The sequence below is a fragment of the Dendronephthya gigantea genome, unplaced genomic scaffold, assembly GCF_004324835.1.
Source record: "Dendronephthya gigantea isolate DGI-Jeju-01 unplaced genomic scaffold, DenGig_1.0 000050F, whole genome shotgun sequence".
In the NCBI taxonomy this organism is placed as follows: domain Eukaryota; kingdom Metazoa; phylum Cnidaria; class Anthozoa; order Malacalcyonacea; family Nephtheidae; genus Dendronephthya; species Dendronephthya gigantea.
The window spans coordinates 1,358,649-1,375,675 of NW_021163060.1; the positions used below are offsets into that span (position 1 = coordinate 1,358,649).

The 17,027-nt window shown below is 36.6% G+C and overlaps 1 protein-coding gene across 2 annotated transcripts; it reads left to right on the top strand.

Annotated features, from left to right (window-relative positions):
* Window positions 1–315: 315 nt before the first annotated feature.
* LOC114528473 (arf-GAP with SH3 domain, ANK repeat and PH domain-containing protein 2-like) lies at window positions 316–8,862 on the top strand. Of its 2 annotated transcripts, XM_028550117.1 has the most exons (34): window positions 316–560; window positions 1,515–1,587; window positions 1,657–1,743; window positions 1,927–1,961; window positions 2,049–2,075; window positions 2,169–2,243; window positions 2,351–2,400; window positions 2,484–2,559; window positions 2,911–2,964; window positions 3,041–3,126; window positions 3,201–3,276; window positions 3,387–3,470; window positions 3,721–3,818; window positions 3,891–3,960; window positions 4,174–4,221; window positions 4,298–4,349; window positions 4,461–4,509; window positions 4,588–4,660; window positions 4,728–4,833; window positions 5,074–5,207; window positions 5,346–5,437; window positions 5,540–5,627; window positions 5,739–5,831; window positions 5,963–6,054; window positions 6,136–6,248; window positions 6,450–6,517; window positions 6,621–6,689; window positions 6,760–6,849; window positions 6,941–7,257; window positions 7,410–7,595; window positions 7,791–7,840; window positions 7,943–8,322; window positions 8,442–8,567; window positions 8,692–8,862. In XM_028550117.1, exons 1-34 carry the CDS (start codon window positions 429–431, stop codon window positions 8,767–8,769), a joined length of 3,327 nt encoding a protein of 1,108 aa, XP_028405918.1. In that variant the 5' UTR covers window positions 316–428; the 3' UTR covers window positions 8,770–8,862. The 2 variants fall into 2 exon arrangements, with proteins under 2 accessions (XP_028405918.1, XP_028405917.1); XM_028550116.1 differs by having other exon boundaries at window positions 1,927–2,075.
* The last annotated feature ends 8,165 nt before the right edge of the window (window positions 8,863–17,027 follow it).

Here is a 17,027-nt window from a genome sequence, read left to right on the forward strand (position 1 = left end):
TTCTTAAAATCACAATTATTTCGCTCGGAAGCTGAATTGCCCGAAAAGGAAATAGGAATAATTAATGAAATGATTGAATGTTCAATCAATGGTCATGAACCAACGGTGAAATTGCGTGTTTTATGCTAAATATCATTTCGTTCAAAACATTGCGTACGTGTTACAAATTTTACAAAACGAAAATGAAATCAATTTCAAACAAATATACAAACAATTGTTTTTTTATCGTACTCTAGGGAGAGCTCCCGAAAATCATTTTGTCCTGCCATTACCATATAAGGAGAAGATGACCATATTTGTCGCTAAGGTCTACAACAGGCCGGAACTCTGTCAGTTTGTTGTATTTTTCCAAAATGAAGTGTATTTGGTTGTGTTTTGAAACCATTTACGCTATCTAGAGTATAATTTGGACAGACAAGGGAACCATAATGCCTGATCGTATTACAGTGAAACGATTTATCGAGGAGACAAGAGCTGATCTGAGTTCGCCCGTCACATCCAATTTTGCTGAACATTCAACTCTAAACTCATGTCGAGCCTCTATTACGAATTTAGAAGAGGTAACATTCACAGTATACTAAATATTTGAAGCCTTAAAAGGGAATTTTACTGGTTGCAACACTGTATAGCCTATATATTGTATCAGGATCGATAATATTTGAGTACTTGTGACAAGATCTAGGCCGAATGTAGAATGACATTTCTTGTTTATATATACGCTCGTGACAAAAATGGAAACATTAAAAGCTTAAACATTAATCTATTCCGTGATATATATCAACGTTTCTTTAAATCTACTCATTTTCTTTACTTCCTGTTAAATGTCGAGAAGTGTTTTTTCCAAGCCCTATTTTTACTTCATTACTTATTAATTTTGTTTATCGCAATGTTTACGTTCCTGCTGAAAAGATCGACGAGCGTTTAATGTCATTTCTAAGACTGTTATAGCTGTACAACTGGTACACTACTGTACAATTATCATTGAAAATTTTATCCAAATTATACGATTTTGCTAGCATATGAATAATATGTGATAAAACCTCTTTTAATTTCACCCTGTTTACAAATTATAATTATGACAAACAGGAACTTAATGAATTGTATATCACGTTTTGTTACAGTAGGCTATAATTTTAACTTTTTAATACATAAAAAAACCCTACATTTCCCAGTATTGCAGCCCAGGAAGTGGCAAATCACAGACTAGCTAAGAGGAAACATTTCCAATCTTGATCTTAGCTTTTCTGGAAACAACCTTAGCTATGGCTGACTGAGTTGAGCTATAGCTATACGCATCCTCTGAGAACATTTTAGTATACCACATAGAGGACAGCCAAATTATTTTTCTGAATATATTTCACCTTGCTATATTTCATGACTGCGTGAGCATATGCACTATAGCTTTTAAAGTCTGACAAACAGTTAATGGGCTGTTCTATAATGGAACAGGTGCACTGTTAATAAAGTTATATATTGTGTTATTGATTGAAGTCGTTTAATTTCATTGTATTTAGATTCTAGATGACAATCGAACACATTTACGCAACTTGAAAAAGTCTGTCAAAGGCCTAATGGAGGCAGGAAAAAGTAAGTAAAAGCAAATATTGCTTACAATAATTGCTAGCTATTAATCTATGTTTCTTTCGCTTTATCTAGCTTATGTCACAAATGAATGTTTACTTGCTGAGAATTTAGAGAGACTTGGGATGTTTGTTTTGTCAAAAGAAGCTGAACCAAGCATAGGTAATTTGTGTTACCACACTGTTTTATTTTGTGCTGGTCATTTATTTAACTTCTTAGATGTGCACATGTTTGCAATTAATGTATTTTTGATGTCTGATGATTCTCTTCTTAATATTTAGCAGTGCTAGTTCATGCATGTAGTGTGATTGTAATAATATTAATGATATATAACATTCTTTTCAGGAACAGCATTCTTGAAATTTTCTGTAGTTGCAAAGGTAGGAATTACCTATCTTATCCTATCCTATCCTACCTATTACGTATTAAGCTATTTATGTACATTAAATTTTATTCTACATTTCCAGGAACTATCTGCAATCATGAAGAATATGGTATTGTAAAATGCATTCAACTTTTTGTAACTGTAGAACCTGACCCTGTGTTAAAAATATTACAATATAATATTTTGCTTTCATGCTTTATAGCTTAACAATTACAACAACATTGTTTTATTTCCTCTGGAATCAATTTTGAAAGGTGATCTGAAAGAAGTGAAAGGGGTAAGAGACCTTTCTTTAGCAGAGTTAACAAGTCTGTGTATGATATGATATACAACTTGGCTATGCTACACTGCCTTCACATTTGTATGTTGCTATTCTGTTTGCAGGATTTAAGAAAGCCATTTGATAAAGCCTCAAAAGACTATGATGCAAAATAGTAAGTATAGATTACTACTTGTCTATTTTTGGTCATTGAATATATTTCTCAGATTTGATAAAAATTTGTAAATTTCATTTCAGTACAAAACTTGAGAAGGAGAAGAAACAACAAGCAAAGGAGTCAGGATTCACAAGAACTGAAGTTGCGCCACAAGAAGTAATAGTCAATAATATTAGTATTACCTTAATCTCAGACTTAGCAATAGCAGGTTACTTGATCATGTTCTCTGAAGTTGCGCCACAAGAAGTAATAGTCAATAACATTAGTATTACCTTAATCTCAGACTTAGCAATAGCAGGTTACTTGATTATGTTCTCTGAAGTTGCGCCACAAAAAGTAATAGTCAATAACATTAGTATTACCTTAATCTCAGACTTAGCAATAGCAGGTTACTTGATCATGGGTGTAATATTCAGTCATGTACTTGCCAACATCGCACTTGAGTTATATATATATTGGCATGCAATCTGTTCTAATGCAAAGTACACTTTGGAAAAACCTTTGCAGATAGCTGAGGAAATGGAAAAGGAAAGACGTTACTTTCAGTTACAGATGTGCGAGGTGATATTGGATTCAATGTGGACAATTTGCATATAAAATATCAGCAGAATACTTATTTACTTTGTTTTTAATTTAGTATTTGATTAAAGTTAGTGAAGTGAAAATCAAGAAAGGGGTTGATCTCGCTCAACATTTTGTGGATTACTACCATGCACAGAATACGTATGTCCAAATACTAAGAAATATGTTTGAAAATATATTATATGTGGTGATTAATGATAACTTTTTAATTATAGGTATTTTCTAGAATGTACTGAGTCGTTAGACAACATAAGAAGCTACACAGAAACTCTTGTCACTGAATTGAAACAGGTATAAAACTGCAGGCTATGGTCTGTGGATAGATTTGTTTGTACTGGTTTTTGTATCTGTTAACTTGATTTGTCAAAATATGTTGTAAATAAAATGAAATACTTTTTAAGCTAAGAATCAATCAGGAAGATGAAAAAAAAAATTTAATTCTGCTTCGTGATGAGGTGAAGGAAACCTTGCAGATAGATAGAGAGGTGTGTAATCCATTATCATGTAACTTTTCAATCTTGTACTAAGGTATAATGATAAATATTGTATTGTAATATCACAAAATGTTACACATTAAATGCAACTTTACATTAAATGTGGCTCAATATTCTGATAATTTTTGTTTCAATGCGACAAATAAAAAACTATTGAAAATACCTCCTCAACATGTGTCTGTAAGACAAAGCTGGTATACTGTACCTAGATGCTATGGATGTATGTGTCTATATTATTTAGAAAAGTCTTGAAAGAGCTGGTTATACTTTGCATGGTCAACAAGGTGATATAAATCACGGAACCATGATCAAAGGTTATCTGCTTAAACGAAGCGAAGGGTAATATTTTGTACTTTCCGTCTCTGCTGATGGTATCATGTGAAATTCTGATCAAATCTTTTATCATTTTAGAGTACGTAAAGTGTGGCAGAAACGCTACTGCGTTGTGAACAACGGGCAATTAACCTTAGCATATTCCCCGGTACGATATGACGCGCGATAGTTGTTCCTCTTTTAAGATTATCCTCCCTTTTTCGTCCATTAATTGCGCTTTTTTAGCTACCTCACAGCGGAATATCTTTGCCTTAATTGCTCTAAACCTCCTACACTCAGATTTCAGTATCAATTCGATACTTTTTCCTTTGTGTTACATTTCAGTATCAATTTGATACTTTTTTCTTTGCGATTCTTCTAGAACAGCGCTCCGAATCATACATTAAATCTTCTAACATGTCAAGTCAAGGTATTATAAATATTTTTATTTTTACCTTTAATTCCGTTCCATTCTTCATTTCAAATTTATCCTCTTCATCTTACAGGGATCTGTTGAAAAAGAAGGGAAAAAAAGTCCAATATTTATCCTGGTCACACGTATGTAAAATATACTTTAGTATCAACTGCCTTTGGATGCAGTTTTGTGGATGAATAAATGGCAGTATCTAGTTTCGTCCGCCCAAGAAGATGAACTTTTTCTCTTTTTAGACAACCGAAATTACCTTTTCCAAGCGGAAGATCACTCAGAGATGGAGCGGTACAGTGTTTAGCATTGTTTAATTTTGCCCTAATACCGTGTACGTTAGTTTATTTGAGAGAATTATCATTATTTTAGATGGATGTCCGTTCTGAGTAACAGCAGAAAAGAAGCGTTAGAGAAAGCTTTTGGCGAGCATGGGAACGGCCTGGTACGAGCATGATTGTTGCTGCGTTGACGGTTTATATTTGAAGATTGAATGACGAATATGTTTTCAGCAAAAAGACAATTCCACAGATGAAACATATGACCTGAGGCAGAGAATCGTTCGTGTTGTCCAAAGCTTGCCTGGTAATGATATCTGTGCTGACTGCGATGCTGTTGGTAGGTATTATTGTAAAAGATGATACTTGATACGTTACAGAACATTTCAAGCTTATAGTTGTGAGGTTCAGGTTTGACCACTACTATCGCTACCTCCCGCTGATCTATTGCGCTTTGTGATTGGTTAATCCGATAGAATTATCGCATTTGATTGGTTCAAAGTTTCCTCCTCCAATCCTAACGTGATTACCCGGCCTATACGTGTGATCATCAACTGAACTGAATGATCTTTTTCTCTAGATCCGACATGGTTATCAACAAACTTGGGGGTTTTAACATGCATTGAGTGTTCGGGGATCCATCGAGAAATGGGAGTTCACGTTTCTAGAGTGAGGTCGTTAACTTTAGATAACCTGGGAACAGCAGAACTCCTGGTAAGAGAATGAAATTTTCATCGTGCTTGGACGATCAACCGTGTTTGTCTATTTGGGCCATCGCATGCGCGGTCTTGCCCTAATCATCTTTTTAACCTCCTCCGAACAGCTCGAACAGCAATGTTTTATATTCTGTAGATTGCAAAAGCTATCGGAAATGGTGGTTTTAATGAAATCATGGAAGCAACACTTGATGATGATTTTGTAAAACCAAAATCAACCAGTAAGATGTAAGCAAGCACGTTGCAATCAACCAGTGTACCTCATGGATGCAGATACTCGAAAGGTTGTGGATTCATGATCAAAGTTTTAAAATTCTTCTTTACTTTTAGGGAAGAAAGAAAGCAATTTATAAGAGCGAAGTATATTAATCATCAATATGCACAAAAACTAGAGGAAAGTCCATCAGCGCTTTCTAAGGTATGTTCCGGGGAAATTCTATTTACAGTCAGCCTAAATAACTCTTTTAACTTAAAGGAAAGTCTTGTTGTTACTTATTCACTCACTCATTGTGATTTGCTTTGTGTTTAGGGCCTGGCCAAAGCTGTGCATAAGAAAGATATTTTAGCAGTTTTACAAGTTTTTGCTGAAGGTGTGGACCTTAGCGCACCAATGCATGATCAGGTCAGTTTGATGCTAGGAGAAGTAGTGTTGCGTCGTATGTAACTACAAAGTGTCTTCGCGTGTGGCTGCAATTTTGCTGCATGTTACTCAATTGATGCTTCGTGTTACTCAGACACTGTTTCATATTTCAGGATGGTAAACAAACGACTTCACTTCATTATTCAGTAAAAAATAATGAAGAGGACACCTCTTTGCATATCGTAGACTTTCTTGCACAAAACACGTAAGTTAAACACCCGCTATTTCCTATCTTACAAATTCAGAAATGATCGATATCTCAATCATATTTTTGTCTCAATTCTAGCACTAATATTGACGTCTTATCTGATGGTAATTCTGCTCTGCATCTTGCCGCAAGTCTCTCTAAGAGCGAGTGTATAAAAGTTCTGGTGCGAGCTGGTGCTAATTCCACTCAAGGTTAGTTCAACGACGACGCAGTAAAAATCTTCTGCTTTTAGAAAAAAAAAACTGTTCAAATTTGCAAGCTGGCGTGTAGTTTTCATCCTCGTGATTGATGTAAACGAGCTGGACAGCGATTTTCATTGCCAGCCAACAATATTAGGAGGTTTATTACGTATGATGTACAATTCTTGCTTCAATGTTAATGTTATTTTGTAGTGAATATTCATGGTAAAACAGCTCTTGAGATTGCCATAAGCGAGGGTCACAGTGACACCACAGAACTGGTAAATAATATTGCCTTTCATGTAGATTATTCGTGCCCATCCAGTTCACTTAGTTTCGTTGTTTTAAATGATAATAAATGCTCATCTTAATTTTCTTGTTCAGTTAAAAAGTGTTCAGGGAGGCAAACTAAGTCATTGTGATAACGTCAAGATAGACTGGGGTCTAGAACAGGTGCGATGGAATCATCGATTTTCGTAAATTCTCTGGAGTTAAAGTTTACTGAAACACTTTCTAACTTCAGGCGGAGAATATATACGAGGAACCTTGCAATTTTGGCGACCTACGCATTGATTTACAAAGTGAGGACGAAGGGATTGAGGAACCGGTGAAGGTGACAAGACCATTGCATTAGTTTTGTAAATTACTTGAGCTGTACTTTTACTTCATGAATATTACTCTATTATTCTACTTACTCGGTCCAGGTTCCCGCCACCCCACCGCGTAGCAAGCGTCGTCCAATCAGCATCGCTGCATTTCCAGCACAAGTCCCCCGCAATAGGACACCCGCAGGCAATGACGTTGACGTCGCACCACCTGCGTTTAATTCTGCCAGTCCTTCCATGAACGTCATCGGTGAACTAAAGAAAAGACATGGGTTAGGGGAGGACCTTAAAAAGAATCTAAGAAAGGTCGCACCTCCTCCCCCTCCTCCCACGTCAACTATACCAATGGCATTTACCGCGGGGACTGTTTACCCCTCAACACAACATTCAACGTTCACGAAATCACATCAACGCAGGTGTGTGGCTTGTTTGCCGTTTTCCTCGAGGTTTTTAAACACTCGCAATTCTGGTCGACTCGCAGAGGAAAGTCCTCCGCTTGAAACAATTTACAATCCTTCTTAAATATTTCAATCATAATCACAGTTGACTTAAACATAATTTTCTTTAGTAATTCAACACCTCACGAAGACTCTCCCCCTCCAACTCCGCCGGTCCGCGGGGCCTCAGTCAGTCGACAGTCGCGCACACCCGCTCCCGTCCCTAAAACACGTCCTATGTCCCCACCAAAGTTGGCCTCTTCCCAGTCTACTTCAGCATTAAATAGAAAACCGTCTAAAAAGTCTACTCTTGAAGGGTAAGTCTAGAGACAAGTTTTTGATCGTGGTTTGGTTAAACACTGAATCAATAATATTAGACCTCTAGGAAGAACAGTGTAGAACTGCATGATAGAGCTATCCAGTATAAATAAAATTGATTATGTCCGGCTAGAAAGAACTCACAGAGATGAAAATGTTCTTACCTCATTTTTACCATCTGCTATTCAATATAGACGTCCAAAACCTCCGATGGTCCCCAAACCGAAACTAGAAGATTTAAACGGTAATAATTAGTCTAACATCGCGAGATTCTAAACTTGTGCAAGAAAGATAACCATTTTGTTATTCTGAATCATGGTAAACATTTGCTAAACCTTTCTCTCAGATTCTAGGAAAGTAACCCGTACTTTATCGTCTTCCCCACCTTCCGTCCCTCCCCCTTCAGCACCACCACCCATAGCTCGGCCTATATCTCCTCCCACTACAACAATACGCGCCAAATCCCCCCCATCCATAGCCGCCACCCAACCTACAATAACGGCTGTACCCGTACCGACAACACAAGCCCAGATTCCTCTGAACACAAGAGTAACATCCCCTCCTACCAACCGGGTAGTGACCCCTCCTGCAAAACAAGAAGCAACCTCCCCGGATCTCCCTCCTCCCCCACGACCACCAAAGGATTTGAAATCTAAGGGTGACGAAAGTAAACCTACAGGAAATACCCCACCCCCTGAACTCCCCCCCAGGAATATATCACCCGCTGTAAGTAACAAAATCCTTTGATCTGGGGTAATAATAAAATAACAAACATCTCGCTTTTAAGTTTATTTTTCTTTTGTCCAATCATGAACTAATATTTTACTCTTTTGTATTCTTTCAAGTCATCAAAACCAAAAATTAAACGTGTTCAAGCAGTGTATGACTGTGACGCTGATAATGATGACGAGTTATCATTTACGGAGGGTGAGATCATTGTAGTTTCTGGTGAGGCAGACCCTGATTGGTGGGTAAGTTACACGTGATACACTTCACGAGTTCAACTACTTTACAGCGAGTAGGAGGATGTACGTTATTGAACCTCTAGGAAAAACAGTTTAGAACTGAAGTCCTAAGCATTTATAATCTTTTCAGATGGGTCATATTGAAGGAAATCCCAAGAGAGAAGGCGTGTTTCCGATAACATTTGTTCGTATCTTGGAAAAAGAGTAACCCCAGGTGTCATCCACTCCCCTCTCCTCCCGTGTGATCCACCTACCCCCCCTCCCCAACCCTACTATTTCTCTTATGGCGGTTATGAACCTTATGAAAGCAATGTTAACTAGTTACTAACAATTTATATGAAATCAAAACAGCAGAATATAATAATACAAGAAAAGTGAAAATAATGAAATGCTAAGAATTTAATATTTAAATATGACACTTCCTGTTCGGGTTGTAATTTAAATAAGACTGAAAACCGACAGTTGTAAATGAACAGTTTTAAAGATGTAGTGAAATGGCAAATAATTGAAACAAATGGAAGGTTGTAATGATAACTAAATACGTAATGTAAGATTAGATAATAAATATGACAACTCAACCCCATCCTGGTTTATCTACTTGAGGGTTTAGTTTAAGACAAAAGGATAATGTGTTTTGAAGCAGAAAGATACAACTAAGAAATATATCTTCATGTTCCCGTGGCAAGTGAACATGGATGTTTTAACCTTCATGTTCACTTCTCTAAGTCTAAGATTGGAGTACAAGCATTGCAAGAGAGTCTTGTCTTAAATAAATGAACAAACAGTATTTTCTGTCTTAAGAATAGTATATTACTACACTGGAAATGCTTGTCCATTTGAACCTCTAGGGTCGGTTGAAATTTATAAGAATTGTCAGAATTTAGAAGAATAAAGAAGAACATTTTGTACAATGTTTTTGTCTGTGCATATTTTAATTTGGGCTGTGGGGTTTGATATGATCAGTTCGATCACCTGGAAAAGGTAAACTGGATTTCGATGCTTGGACAAAAAACCCTTCGTTGAAACGTCGAAATTCAGGTGTTCTTTCTCATCAACTCATCTATCGAAACACTCAAGTGTCGCGCATCTGGGGTCGTCTTAAATTGTCAGTACAATTCGCATAATATACAGGACAGAGATGTTCTATCAATTGATCCCATGCATCACAACTTTGACTACTCACGAAAAATGATTGTTCTGACATCCACCGTTCCTCTGTCGTTCCTCCGTCGCGATTTCGTCATTCCTCCGTCGTGTTGCATGAGTTGACAAATAAAGGTAGAACTTCGTAACCGGCTCACAATTGCAACCTAAAAGGTAGTAAATTCCATTAGATTGACTATAATTATCGTACCACTCTCTCTGTACCAGCGTTATTGTTGGATAACTGGCTTACAAAAGGAGTTACAAAAAAGAATTGAACTAAGAGATGCAATGGTACTTCATTTAAACATTCTCGCTTTAAAAAGACGTAGTAAAACAAGCGAGTTCTTGAGATTCTTTAAAAATTCTGACGTTTGTTTTCTAATGTTTTCCGGTAGAAGAAGTAAAGCCCCCTTAACAGGTCTGCAGGTTCCCATACAAGGCTCCCAGCTTGACCATTGCGCGTGACATCGTGCTGACGTGAGACGGATGGAACGCGCGCAAAATAAACGAAAACACGCCTAACATGCGCAGAAAATGTTAATTTTAGTGCCTATAAACGTATTTTGAGAATAATGCTCTTTGGACTTTGAAGTATGCTAGTAATTCTATTTAGTCAGCATGCGCAACTCTCTGGCTAAATTCTAGTTAAGACGGATGAAAAATCGACTGAAAGATGCAAAGTACAACTTAATACTCTTACTGTAATCTAGTCAATTGCAAACTCAAAACTGTTCAGTAATTAACTGTAATTATGTCTTCAAGGATTAATTACCAAACGGGAAACACTTCCTATATTCCACTGAGGCAATTATCGTTGTAATTTTCAATACACACGCAATAATATTGCTGAATAGCGGCTGACGCATTACTGCATAATCAGTGATGAAATGTGCTAACAAGATACATAATTTTTATCATACTCATATGTCCGAGTGAATATTATCAAGCCTGATTTACCCACTGCACCATTTTTTTGACTGAAAATGTACTTATACACAACGACCTCAGAGAGAAAGAAGCACGCAGTGCTGATAATCGCAGGCTACATTGATTGCCTGCATGCTACAGGGAATTCCTCAGAAGCCACCGCAAATTAGACGTCAAGCAAATTATATATTAATTAAGACTATACCATTGAACTAAGAATAAAACTGTGAATGCATTGGGTTTGGTAAGAGTGGGAGAAACAACGTGCTGAATCAGGGCGTGGCAATCATGATATGTTTCCCCTACAACAACAATTTATAATCTCATACATATCCTGAGATTATCTTAATCAATCGACTTCCCAATTTTGTTTTTATTTCCAGAAAACAGGCAGGTTAGCTTAAGAAAGAGGAACCCTTTAACCAGCTAATCAAGTCTTGCTCGACTCTCAAATTATTCGTGCTACTTTTGGAAGTAAAACAGTTCTGTCTCTGAGATGAACTTAGGAACGAACCAATTATTAACCATCTGCCGTATTTCAGAATGTGTGCATTCCGTTTAACAGATGAGAAAAGAGGAAATTTGCACGAAATAATTTGTTACGTTTGCTCTTATTAAGTTCCTTAAAAAACGGGCGGTGCCGACTTCCGTGCCAAACGTTTAGAAAGAGAACTAATTCACCTGTCCATCTTACAAGATTTAAACATGGTTTCTCCCGCTATGAAGGTGCTGGATATATAAAATTATTCCTATCGATTAAACCAGGCAAACAAAAGCATCCTAATTGATTTTGAAGACTATTTTCAGCCCAACTCATTAAAATTTAAGGAAATAGACTGGCATGCATTTATCATGCTACTGGTGGTAAAAAATTGAGATTTGGACTTGTCATATACCCTGTTCTAACCACCTCAAAAAAGGCCATTTTGAACAGTTTGTTGACGGAGAAAAAATACATACTTTTCATGACGAGGTCATGAAAAATCCACCGAGATGCATTAAGAAAGATAACTAGTTTTAGATCATTTTGAGCAATTCAAAGAGAAATAAAACCAATACTTGAACAATCTGTTGAGAATTCCTATTAATCGTATCTTAAAAACAAACATTATTAGCAACAAAATTGAGAAAAAACCTTCCAAGACATGAGAACTAAGGGTTCGGTTTGAACTGATACCTGAATAAAGCCTGGCTTTAGCACAAACACGGGAGAAAACCAATCAATTTCTTGCGAATATTTCTATCAACGCGATGATGACAAATAAGGGAAACATGTGGGAGATTAAGTTGTGCTAAAATTCTTCCCATACACGCTAGGTTTTTGACGATCCTAGCTGTGCAATTAAGAATGAAAACATCGTTTCATTAAAAGGTTTTGCGTACTTTAGCACGGAGAGTTTTTGCGACGAACTAAAAATACAGGGTTCTACGAAATATTCTAGAAGTAATCTGGGATACATTGTTTGCACGGAAGTGATTTTTTACAAGAGGTGAACGTATTTGTGTGGCTGACATGCAGGGTAACCTCCCGAGAACCAATGTGTTGAATTGACGACCCCATATAAAGTGCGTAGGTTCCGGCGATAGGTTAATTATCCAAAAATAATTTCATGATCCCAAGAACCGGTGGTATTGCTATGTCTAACACGATGAAGAGAACATGCAGGTTTTGCACGAGTATTTATGTGAGGCACAGAAGACTCCTTACTTCACTTCACACAGAGAAGACGAGGGAGAACAAACAAGAAAATTTAAGGACAAGAAATCCCGTGAATTAAAGAAGATATCTGGGGAAGAACGAAAACTTGGTTATAGAAATATGCTTTTTCTTTTCACAAAATCCTGGTTTTCAAAGTCTGTGCTATTACAGATCTTCAGTCATTTAATAATGAATACCAAGCCACTGCATTTTCTACTACTGGTTCTAATGTGGGAACTAACCTGCACAACAGAGGCAAAGCCAGTGGCAACAGCTAGGAACGCATATAAAAATGTCACCATGGTTAGCAAGGCCGGACGATATCTTACCATTGGTACACAAGGGATCACTGGAGAGTATTCCTCGAGTGTTTACGGTAGGAATAATATCTATATATAGAGAGAGTTTTCTTGCATTGCTAGATTATTTTTGAAGTGCAAAGGAAACGAACGTCATGCATTGCCTTCATGCTACAGAAATAAATCCGAAACAAATCTCGCATACCTCTGCAATGATTAGAAACTAGTTGGTTTAAGAAGGCAGAGATATTCCTCCATGCCACTGATCCTGAAGACACGAGTCGTGTGTATAAAAGAAATTCTTAGAATAAAGGAATTTGTGTATTTGAGGTGAAATTCCATTTGGGGGATCTTATTTCGTTATGAATTTAATTTCCTCTGCGCAATAGAGATGATTAGAAAATTTACATCGCTGAGTATAGGAAGCACTTTGTCGATTTTTGTGAGCTTGAAAAGATTTATAAAAATGAAACCATTGGGATTAGGAAGATTTTCATCCCTTGCGTGTACCATCGTAATGCCGGTTTGTTATCTTATTGGACTGGCGTTTGTCGTCTGATCTAATGTTGCAAAAACTTCATTGTGATGTATTGGAATATTCCTCAATTTGTAACTTACTCTCACATTGAATTCTGCGGCATGGACAGTGTTTTCATTGCATTTATGCTTTATTTCTTTTAAATTCAGCCAAACTTGAATTACATACCATCGGATTTAACGGTGAAATATGGATAAAGGGAGTGAAGACAGGAAAATATCTGGCAATGAACAGCACCGGACGAGTATCCTTAGTCGTAAGTGTTGTTGAATTTAATAAAATGTTATTTCAAGATTCGTATGAGCGAGGATAGAAGAGTACGAAATGATGAAGGTGTTTACTCTAGGAGGAAGTTTACTCTCGTCATAAAGATATTAGTCGTTATACTTTTCAATGAGATCATTTCACTTAATGATTGAGCCATAGTGTCACCGGCCATGAAATGCGATGTCAATCACAAAGCAGAAATAATGCTGTTCAATGCAATAAAACACAGAGGTAGTGCACTGTAGCCTATTTACTAAGAGTGTACCAACAAGTGATCTTAATTTGTCAGAAAAAGATCCAGACATTAATTACCGTAGTTTGTTGTGCTTTGAGAATTTTGACTCTCACATCTCCCCGACAAATCCAAAAACTATCCTGACAAAACTCCTGACAACTTTTTTTTCTCTAGACAAGCGCAACAAGTGAAGCAGTGTTTATTGATTTACGAAAGATTACAACGCCGTTTAGTTTCATTAGATCAAAATCACACCCAACGAGATATCTGTCGATTTCTCGGACTGGAGCAGTTAAAGGGATCACGAATGCAAAGAGCGATGATGTAAAGTTTGCTCAATTTCCAGTTCTGTAATTTCCAGTTGCGTCATGAAAGATGCACAATTATAGTAATTTTAGAGATAAGTGAAAACAGATAACTAATAGTCTACGGGTATTTCAACAAGTGCATATCAAACTACAAGGTCACCTAATATCGCTATCAATACAAACTAAATATAAATTTCCAAATGGAGTAGAAATATATAATAAAACTTTCAGTCCTAGTTAATTCACCCTGTTGTTCTTGGTGTAATGGCATAGTCAGTCTTTATTGTCTGTAGTCTTAATATATACCCAAATATCTCCTCGTATAGATTATTATATCATATCGATTACTTTAAAACAAGTTACTACGTCATATAAATAATGATTTTTCTTTTGGTAGAAAAAGATAATCGCATTAGTATTTATAATGGAATATAGAAGAGGTAGATATATACACAAACTCTATAGATATTTGCTACATTTTCAGAGAAAATTTAATTAATTTAATTAGGCCAAACTAATTTTAGTGTTAAGTTAATAAAGAAAAATCATGAATGAATATCTACTGATGTCACCGCAGTCTGCTCAGTCCTAAATTAATTAGTTAGACTGATGTCAAAATTATAAAAAATTCCCCCAAAGGTCAGATCCCTGAGCAAAACAAGCGGCATTTTGCCGGCATGGTAATAACGAATAAGTATAAGCTTAAGTTTCTCTGTTAACAATTGTAAACAGCTTATATATACGTTCGTAATGGCAAAAACTGAATCAGCCTTTCTCACAAACACGCCGCCATTTTGAAGATACTTCTAATTCTTTTTCAAAATCCACGACGTGCACGAGACCTGGTAACGGGAAGGGTTTTTTAAATTTAAGCTAAATTTTTTCTGTGACATCTGAGTAAACTCAAGGTTCCTAAATCCTAAACATTGCTGAAAGTACCCAAAAATGACGGACATTCGTCGTTGGGAGAAAGGCTGATTGGCAAAAAGTATAATTTGTTTGTTGAACGAAATATACTTCTGAACATTCACGGTTCCTAAGTTTTTATGGTAGAAATAATTTGGCAAAAAAGATGCCAAATTGACGGTGATAATCCGATATTCTATTTAGAACTAAAAATATTACCAATATGAAAGCAGGGCTAAGTCCCAATTCTGGGGCAATAAGGGCTAAGTCCCAATTTTGGGGCAACCCATGGAAAGAGACGTGCTAGTGCTCCTGGGAAAACATACAATTAAGCTGATATTTTTCTACAACAATACACTCACAGTCTTTCAACCTCAATCTTACTGCGTGCATATATTTCTGTGTGACTACATCGAAATTATAAGTAAACAACCCTCGTGTTAATGGGAATACTTTGTATCCGTTTTTAATTACGCGAGCTAAAATAATTTGTATTGTTTTGGAGTTAAATTTCGGTTCTCACACTATGTTTTCCTGTGAACTTTGGATAGGAAAAGGCTGAACAGTTTTCTAGAAATACTTTATTAAAAGGATCTCCTCATTTCGAGCAAAGTGGATCCACTAGAGCGTGTAGATTAATGATGTAACGATCAAGCCATGATTATACAACCTGCTACTTTAGACTTGTCAATTTGATTTATGGTTTCTTAACTTGTTTACATTAGTGCCAAAGTAACTGCCTTCAGGTTCACAGTCAAGCCTGCTGATTCAGTGTTGAGGATATTTCACACATATTAGATCGTGAATGATTTTATAATGGTGGATCAACAACCTCCAGGCCAGCCATAGCCATGAGGCAAATCACACAGTGAGAAGTAGGTTGTTCATTTGAGAACGCCAAAGGGCAGTTAGAAAACACAACTGAGTGAAGACTTTCAGGCAAACATAGGAGCCATGGACGCGATTTTTTATGATGTAACAACTACTCTATGTAATGATATTACCACAATGACGATAGCACAGATATGGTAGAAAAGATTGTGACATATTTCAACAGAACTGATGAAGATATATTTACTAATTATTTGCCTCAGCACACGCAGATTTTACTAAGAAATACCTTCACAGTACCGATAAATATACATATATCAGTTTCGCACAAATAAAAAATATCACACAAATAATGGCCTTATTCGCGTAAAAAGACTTCCCATATTTCATAATTATCTCGTGGGAAGACCAGTTATGAAATACTACAAGTGGCTTAAATCCCTCTTAAAAAACTTTCAAAGTGAATGGTAGAAAATTTGGACTGTCTATCACAAGACGAAGGTAATTACTAGAGAGTTACCCAGGATATCATTCCAGACGAATGACATAATCCAAGACTGTGACTCACAGAAGATATGGGCATGTTGCCAGGTTTTTAAGATTGTTATTCACGCAAAGACCGTGCTGCGTTTACGAAATTAGTTTTTTTTATAGTGCGAATACTTCATTGTCACACGTATGTCCTTAGACGCTGCGTAAGGGAGTGTGACCCAAACGGAACAATATAGACGTAAATCACGTAATCTAGAACTAGGGAACCATGTTTTTACTGAAAAAATGCAGTCACCGATGATAAAGCAATGAATTAAAATAATTAAAACTAATATAGGCATGGTGTGTGGGTGACATTGGGTCCTGCAGGTACGGAGAGAAAGTCGCTGTCCCAGGGACAAAATCTTCAGTAATACTAAAGTATAGTTGTTGTATAGTTGTTGCTAATCGTGGATTCTAATGCCATATTTGGCTTTTTTTTTGACAAATTTTTAATATCTTTCGTTTCAAATTGGGCAGTCAAATGGACATAATTCTTCAGGAATGGTCGCACAAAAAAATTCATAAATGGACCTCTTCCATAATAGACCAACTCATTATCCAGGTGACAAGGATGAAATAAATCACCACAGTTAAAAAGAGCATACCGAAATTAGTATAATTGCCAAGTTTGGTTTCAAAATGTCAAGTAGCACGGAAAATATAGCCATGCGAATTTGGCAATTTTGTATACTTTTCTACTACGGCCGGAAGCGTGTAACTAATTTAGTTACACACGTCCGGCTGTAATAGAAAAGTATACAAAATTGCCAAATTCG

Bases quoted from the DNA above. Each gene is read 5' to 3' on its own strand.
- LOC114528473 (XM_028550116.1), top strand. From the start codon at position 429: ATGCCTGATCGTATTACAGTGAAACGATTTATCGAGGAGACAAGAGCT. The intron at 1,744-1,926 runs GTAATTTGTGTT...CATTCTTTTCAG, and splicing joins AGAAGCTGAACCAAGCATAG to GAACAGCATTCTTGAAATTT. The intron at 4,510-4,587 runs GTACAGTGTTTA...TCATTATTTTAG, and splicing joins GATCACTCAGAGATGGAGCG to ATGGATGTCCGTTCTGAGTA.